We start from the raw sequence: 8,650 nt of genomic DNA, 5'->3' as shown, positions 1-8,650 counted from the left end.
TCTGGCTGGAGTGTTGTGGGAGTTGAACTACAGCTACCTGAGGCTCACAGCTTTGTGGAAGCAGCCACTTAAAGAACTGAGCTATGGCCAGGCCCCCCCAAGCTGGCCTTGGACTCCCAATCCTGTCACTGCGCTTGATGTTATGTTCTGAAACATAAAGATTCTTATGTTTGTGTTCATTAGGGATACTTGGTTTGTAGTTTTATAATGTCTTTGGTTTTTGTATCAGAGTAACATTGGCTTCATAAAATGAGTTGGGAATTGATCCTTGCACTTTTGTATTTTAGGAGAGCGTGTATGGAGTTGGTCTTACTTTGTCCTGAAGTCGTGTGGTGGGATTCACCAGCGGGGCCATCTGGGCCTGTTCATCATTTTCTCTTTCAGGTTTTTAGCCAGTGAGCCATTTCAGATGCATTGGTTTCTCTCTTTCAGTGAATTGGAACGTTTTTCATTTGTCAAGCTCTGGTCAGAGTTGTTCTCAGTATTTTCTTGCTATCTTTTTAAGTGGTCAGGCTTCTGCAATAACATCCCTCTTTTATTCATAATGTTGGTGATTTATCTTTTTCTTCTGTTTTCAAATTTGGTTTTCAACTAGAGGAAATTTAAAAATTAAATTTTGTCCTTCCACAGAACTTGCTTTTGGTTTCATTGGTTTTCTCAGTTTCCAGCTGTTTATCTGCAATATTTTTTCCTTTTGCAGGCTTTAGTTCTCACTTAGTTCTAAGGAGGAAGGAAAGTTAGCTCACTAGTTTGAGACCTCTGATAAGATAATCACTGCTTTTGGTGTGTCCCACAAACTGTGGCATTATTCTCACCTAGTTCGCAATATTTTCTAATTCCCTTTGTGACTTCTTTCTTTCTCACCTGTTATTTAGAAGTGAGTGGTTTAATGGCTAAATGTTGATATTTTCCATACATGTTTCTGTGATTTCTAATTTAACTATGGTCTGGGAACATGCTTTTATAATTTCTGTTATTTTACTGTTTGGTATCGAATATTCTGATTATCAGTGAAGTCAAAACTGATAGCTGGTTAATTTTTTTCTATATCCTTACTAGCCTACTTAAGCTATTCATGAAATGAGTAAGGTGTATTAATGCCTCCAGGTCTGAATTTGTCAGTTTTGCCTTTTGTTGTGTTGGTAAAGGGCATCATGTTCTCTGAAGCTCCCTGGTTGAGTGCCTGAACATTTAGGATTCTTCTGTCTTCCTGGTGAATTGACTCTTGTCGTTTACTTAATGTTCCATTTTACCTCTGGTACTGTTCTTTACTCTGAAGTCTACTTTGAGATAATTTTTTAAAACTTCCATGACAAAATTACCAAGAGCAAGACATTTGTAATTATTAATAATATTAAAAATAATGTGGGTTTGTGTTTTCTTTAGGTTGGGACACTGCGATTTTGTGGAACAACTGAATTTGCCAGTGGCCAGTGGGCTGGCATTGAATTAGATGAACCAGAAGGAAAGAACAATGGAAGTGTTGGAAAAGTCCAGTACTTCAAGTGTGCCCCCAAATATGGTAAGGTCAATATGATTTAACTTAATAATTAACTAAAAGTCAGGGCTTTATTTATTTATTTATTTATTTATTTATTTGGGTGGTACTGGCCTGGCATGTGGTAAGCATACTCTTGACCACTGAGCTCCAGCTCCAGCCTCTTTTCTAGTTTTTAAAGGAAAATTTGTCTTGGTTGCTTCTGTTGTGTGTGTGTGTGCCTGGCTGTTTGGGAGGACTTCCTCAGGAGGAGGTACAACATGCCCATGTAGTTCGGTGAGGACAGTGTGGAGAGCAAAGGGTAGGTGCTTACGAGAGAAGCTAGCCCTGGGAGGGAGAGCTCTGCAGAGGTCAGCCTGGCTGCGATCAGGAGGAGCTCACCCTCCCTAAGGATGGAGACACTGGGGAAGATGAGCTACTTCTCCTGGGATTCTTTCTGTTTTTTTTTTTTTTTTTGTTTGTTTGTTTGTTTTTTTTCAGAATCGGATTGAACTCAGGCCCTTGCGCTTGCCAGGGCAGCGCTTATTCCACTGAGCCATCTCCCTGGCCCTTCTGTTTTTGCTAAAAACCAGAAGTGAGGTCATTTGGTGGTGATAGGAGAGGGAGATGTTTGGAAGTGAGCAGAGAGGAGGCACAAGGTGCTCAGCTGGGAGACTGGGGATGTGTCTCCTTCAGGGCAATACCGGCGGTGGGCGGGCTTTGCGGGGGCCTCGGAGATTTGGGGGCATCAGAGGCGAGACCGGTGTGCAAGGCAGAATGTTCTCTAGTGCTGTTAAACCACTTGGAGGTAGGTGCTGAGTAAGTAGAGGGCCTCGTTTCACCAGGGTTTTTTTTCCTTCAAAAGCACAACAGAAGGAAAGGGGCAAAAGATTTGAGGATATAAGCAAGGGAATCCTCAAAGTGACGGATCCCACAGAATTTCTGGGGAGGAGCGTGAGGGTGCGACTGGGAAGATGGAGCATACGAACATGAGGGAGTGGTAGCTGCTGACGTGGCTGAGAAGCTGAGTGGAGTGCTGGCATTAGCAGTAGTGACCTGGAGTGGCCAGTGGTGGATGCGTCCAGTAAAAATTTTGGAGGTGTAGCTATCCGGCCAAGCTGGGTGGAGAGGAAGGTCACTGGAAGGGAAGTAGGCAGCCTGGATGTTAGTGGCTTTTCTGGTCTAGTGTGAAAGTCACCATGAGCCAAGAAGGAGTGAAGAGAGAAAGGCAGGGATACAGCCAGATGAGTAAGATTAACTCTTGACTTCCGGTGGTGGCTTTCAGAAAGAGAGGTGGCAAGTGGACATTATGATAGTGGCTATCTCATTAGTCCTGCTGCCCCTGCTGTATCTCTCTGGAATGGCTCAACCACAAACGTGAGTCCCATTTACCCTGTGCTGGCAGGGGCCTGGTGATGGGCACGGCAGATGCCGCTGCCGGGAGGGGTGCGCGGGGGGCAGAGGGGCCAGCGGCAGACAGAGGCTTCCTGGTGGGAGGCAGGAAGTGCTGTGGGAGGTCTGGATTGAAGGAGCAGGGAGGTTTGGGGTTTGGGGTTTGGGGTGAGGCTCGTGGATTTAGAGACCCAGCTGTCAGGTGTCTCAGACACCCCTGGTAGGCATGAGTAAACTTGCTTGTGATAGGATTGTTTGGTGGTTTTTGGAAAGGATGTCAGTCCTTGGGATTGATCTCTGGGGTGGTTTTTAGTAAGGAGACAGTGACAATGGCAGGAAGGATATTCTCATTGGTAAAATATGGGGGAATGGAGAAAAAAAGGGAAAGGGAAAAAGCAAAAACAATATGTATATATGATAATTATATTACTAATTTCTCTTAGTTCATTAAAAAGAGAGGTTTGTGCTAATATTGTTTGGACAATGAAATTCTGCTATCTTGTACGCTGAGTAATTTAAAGATAACAATACACAATGTATTAACCATTGTTACCCACCTGTCGTACTCTTTTGGAATTTTTGTTTTCTTTAAAATAAAAAAAATAAATAAAATGAAACACAGAGCTGGGGTGGCCAGGCCCGCTTAGTGAGCTCTTGTGGTGAGCATGGTGGTGACTGGAAGGAGCCCTGTCACCGGGAGCACACTGCTGCCCTCAGCCTCTCTTAAACCCTGCTGCGGTGGGCTCAGAGCTGAGGGGACGACTTCAGTATAACGGAAACAGAGCTCTGGAGTCTTGAAGAGCCTGAAAAGCTATAGAAGCACCTGAAAGCAACTTCATGAGTCCACCTGCGTGGGGATCTGTCTTCCCGTTCCTGACGAATGTCTAATGAAATGGATTTCAGTTTGCTTTTGTTACTTGCTGTGTCGTGAATAGTTTTCCTTGCAATGAAAAACTCTTGTGCGAGAGTGTGTTCGAGGAGGAGCTGAGCGCTTGTGTGTGAGTCAGCGTCTCCACCTGCCAGCCCTAGGGCCTCGTTCTCTTCCTGTGACTCAGTCTGTCTTCTGGAGGACGGGGACCACAAATTCCTGAGGGATCACGTCAGAGTGAAACATCTTGGCAAGTGTGTAAAGCACCTACACCAGTGCCGGATGGCCTGGAATCACTCAACAACTGCCAGCTGCTGACTCGCACAAATGTATCAAATTACTAGTTTTGTCACTCACTTAGAATGGAGCCTTTGCCAGCCCCAGCGCTTAGTGAGACTGGGTGTGGTGGCACACACCTGTAATCCCAGTACTTGGGAGGCTGAAAAACAGGAAAGATCACTATGAGTCTGATCTGTGTAAGGAGACCCTGGAGACTCTGTACTAAATACATTAAAAAAAAAAAAAAAAAAGAATGGAGCCTTATCTTTTTGTTTATAACTGTAAAAAATGCTTATTGTGCAAGATTTGAAAATCAGGAGAAAGAAAACAAAAATTGCATGTACTTTTTTACTTAATATTTTTCCTACAAAATTGTATACACTAGTGAAATATTCTGCATTTTCTTTGACATCCTATTATAATTTCTTTAAGTCTTTAAATGTTGTTTGAAAATGTGATTTTTAATGGCTTCATTTCTTAATTTTTCCACATTTAGTGAATAAATATTTCTGTTTGTATTTATCAGATTTTTTTGAAATAAAACATTTAAATTGTTTTGTTGTGGGGCTGGGGAGATAGCTCAGTAGAATAAGTGCCTGCCTGGCAAGCTCAGGGTCCTGAGTTCAATCCCCTGTTCTGAAAAAAAAAAAAAAAAAAAAAAAAAAAGTTGTTTTTGCATTATTTTGGCACTTACTATTTATTTTTTGCATGGAAAAATTGAAGTGTTTATGCTTTAACAAACTGCTGAGTTTTAAAAAATACATACTTAGTAAATGAACCCTTATATTTACAGTATTATAGATATATCACCCAGTGTTTTATTTGCCTTTGAACTTCATCTGCAGTGTTTTGGGACATTTAGCTTTATGCAGTTAAAAGACTTTTTCTTTATAAATTGTTATCTTTTTTTGTTGATTAACCCAGGGAATGATACTACATGCATCCCTTTTTTATTTGAGATAGGGTTTTGCTCAGTTGACAAGATGGGGCTTGAACTTGTGATCCTCTTGCCTTCACTTCCCTAGTGCTGTCATAAGGCTTGTGCCACTGTGCCTGGCTTTATAAATCCTTATATTGCTACATTCTCTATATTGCTTTCATGTTGAAAACTAAAACTAATTCTTCCTAATTCAATGATTAGGTATAAATTATATATTTTACCCATTTTACTGTTTGTATACACAATCATGTAATCCATTTGGACCATTGGTTAGTGATCTGAGGTCAAAGCTTGAATTTTCCTCTTCCAGTTAATGTTGGCAGCTGAAACACAGACTAAGGGCAGAATCAAAAATTTTTAGCAGCACACAGGGCAGAAAGAAATCAGATTGATGAAAAATAGACTGCCAACAGAATGTTTGAGCTTTCAAGGAGAGGGCTGCCTGATTTGCAAAGATCTTGATGTCGTCCCCCTTAAGCACTGCTGCAGGTGGGAGGTGGGGTCGTGTGGTAGGCTGTGATAAATTCTAGCAAGTTTTCCAGCTGAATCAGCTCAGTGTTCTGAGTCAGCTAAATCACTGGGAAACTAGAAAAATGGTTGTCTTCTCATCAAGCATTTTTCTCTCTCTAAATCTGTTTCCCTTTTGTTTGTTATGCTTATCTTATTACAGTTAAAGTCTTATAAATACTGTTTGTTTGTTTCAGGATTGTTTTCTACTAGCTATACATTTTAATACAGTTTTCTTTCTTTTTTTTTTTTTTTTTTTTGCGGAACTGGGTATTGAACTCAGGCCCTTGCGCTTGCCAGGGAAGCGCTTATTCTACTGAACTATCTCCTTTTTTTTTTTTTTTTTTTTGACAGAAGAGCTTATTTTTTAATCAAGTTGAACTAAACTGTGCAAACATTTTGTAGCCTTCTAACAAGAATCCTATATAAACACAATAAAGCCAGCATACAACTATAGGTTCATTACATCCTTTAATATCTTGCCAACCAAAAGATTGATCTTAGGAGGCATTATGCCGAGGAACAGAATTTTTAGTTTTGGCATTGAGCAGAGGAAGTGTCCTTGTCCTCATGCGTACTTAGCATGCACACTGTAATGAGCCACAACTCCATTCCTATCAACTTAATTTGTCTGTCTTAAATTCTTAATTTGATAGTTCACCTATTGCCACATAGACCCAACATTTCCATTGGAAAAATCCAGCACAAATTAGAATTACAGATCTTTATTTGCAAATCTGATCTGCCAGTTTAGCATTTTCCACCACCTCATGGAGCAGAAGCTTTCCCAGACTTCACAGTCTTCTGCTTAGGTGTTGCCTTCGTGGGAGCCTCAGCAGCAGCCATCACAGTCTTTTTTAGATTCTGGCTTAGCCGTTTTTGCTTCCTTGGCAGCCCTGATAGCCTGTTCTCTTTGGGCCTTTCTAACTTCTGCTTTCTGATTCCTCTTGGCCATTATGTCAGCAAGAGATGCGCCAGTGATGGCCCTCTGAAATTTGACTGCCCGTCGTGTTCTTTTCTTTTGAATTTCTTCCGACTGTCCCTTTTTGTGCTTTCCTCTGTAGAGGACAGTCCAGTTTATTTGCCGAGGATTTCTCTTAGAAAGGAATGCAGACTCGCATTTTGCTTTCAGAACCTGGAAGACCTTCCCATCGGTCCTGGTGTAGCGCCTCCCGTGTCCCGGGTAGATCTTGTACTCACTGGAGCTACACAGCTTCACCTTCATGGCGGCAGCTGGCAGTCAAGGTGGAAGATGGTGAAAAATGAACTATCTCCTTGCCCCATAACACAATTTTTTTAATATTGTAGAAATTCTATAATAAATTTTAATACTTGGAGGTAATGCTGTTTGTATGTCTTCAATAATTATCGAAGTGAATGCATGTATGTACAAGCGACAGAGCCCTTTCTTAACTATGTTTCCTGCTTTCTGAGTCTTGCTTGTTGGAGGTGAGAATGTTCCCAGCTTCTTTAGCTGTGTCTTTTGGTATGCGTGTTTGTAAATAATATATTCATCGGACTCTTTTCTTGATTTTTCCAGATTTAGACATCTCATGACTTTGTACTATGGAAAGAAAGGTTTAGTGCTCTTTTCTAAGGCAGTTTCTTTCTTGGCTTATTCTTTTGGTGGAGCACATCCATCAGTAGCTTTCTTACAGAGGACTCAAGGAAGATAAGATGTTTTGAGACCCTCCTTTCTAAAAATATATTTCTTCGCACTTCATATGATCATTTGGATGAATATTATGTTGGAATACAAATTTCCTCTATATTTGAAAGTGATAGATATTGTGTTGTTTACTGTGGAGCTTGGCAAACTTTCTGTGAAGGAAAAGAACCCAGTCTCAATTGCTGTCTCAGCGCACGCCGGGGGCAGGCCGGCATGGCAGGCTGGGGAATTGAACCCGGCCCCTGTACCTGCTTGCAGGTGCTTTAATCTACTGAGCTGTTTGGCCAGTCCAGTGTTATAATTCTTATGTCTCATGGCTAGGTGGCTTGGAGTACTGGTGGTACAAACAGATGTAACCACTTTTATTGGTCTTTTTATTAATAAAATTAATAAAAGTCACCTAATAGGACAGTTAGGCATATACCATTGTTGTTCAGAACAGTGGGAATATGTTAAAAGAATAACACATTTCCCTTCAAATTAAAATAATTACTAACACTACTGAAAACATCAGACAAATCAGAAAAATAATTTGTAATCTGTTCTCATAAGTTTTTAATTTTGTCTTTTTAAAATGTCTGCTATATTCACATATTTGCTTTTTCTCAAATGTAATTTCATGATATAATAAAACATATACCTTATTTTCTTGACTTTCCATATTTTTATGTATTATAACCTTTATTTTACTTACTAATGGTGATGTAATACATTAGCCCTTGTTCTTGGCTTTTCTTTCCAAGGTTTCAGTTACCCCTGGTTATTTATGTACTCCAAACTAGCACAGTACAGTAAAATATTTTGAGAGACCACACTTATGTTACTTTTATTGTGATAAATTGTTATAGCTGTTCTATTTCGTTATTGTTAATTTTTCAGTATGCCTTAGTTATAAAATAAATTTTATTATAGGTAAGTATGTATAGGGCAAACATAATATGTACAGGGTTTGGCATTACTCATGGTTTCAGGAACCTATAGAATGCCTTGGAATATATCTGGCATAGATAATGGGGGCCCCTGTAGTTCACAGGTGTGATTGATCTCATTGTGTATTTCATTGTGGGAAAATACACAATTGTATAATGAATAATGTATGAATAGTACTCCAGTGGTGACATATTTCAATATGTGGTCTTTTCTTCCTTTCTATAAAATTGTGTCATAATTACTTTCTAAGAGCAAAGCACTAGTCAGTTAGAAATTAGGGATGTATTAGTCAATTAGAAATTAGAACATTCCTAGTGACTAGAAATTGTTTCAGTTCTTTAAATTCTTTTCTTATAATGTATACACAAATATAACCTTTGTATAGAGGTCTAATTTTCACCTTAGAAAGTGGACTAGTTCTGGATTTTTGTGTTCCAGAAGGATTGTGGGAATTTGCATTTCCAGAGTATAGGCTTTCTCTCTCCACAGCTTTGTCAACACCAGATGTAGCCACAGCCACAGTCGGGCTGTGGTAGAATCTGCGTCAGTGTGCATGCTTGGGGTGGAAAGAACTGAGAAGAGCAGAAG

General features: G+C 40.2%; 1 protein-coding gene across 1 annotated transcript in view; it reads left to right on the top strand.

The window, feature by feature from the left end:
- Positions 1–8,650, top strand: part of Clip4 (CAP-Gly domain containing linker protein family member 4) — a 116,849-nt gene that overhangs the window by 73,069 nt on the left and 35,130 nt on the right. The window contains exon 7 of the mRNA XM_023711105.1: positions 1,387–1,522. Within this exon, the coding sequence (XP_023566873.1) occupies positions 1,387–1,522 (136 nt within the window). The remainder of the gene's footprint in view (positions 1–1,386; positions 1,523–8,650) is intronic.

Source organism: Octodon degus, unplaced genomic scaffold (genome assembly GCF_000260255.1).
Source record: "Octodon degus isolate 3935 unplaced genomic scaffold, OctDeg1.0 scaffold00019, whole genome shotgun sequence".
Classification (NCBI taxonomy): Eukaryota; Metazoa; Chordata; class Mammalia; order Rodentia; family Octodontidae; genus Octodon; species Octodon degus.
This window is presented reverse-complemented; position numbering and strand designations above follow the sequence as displayed.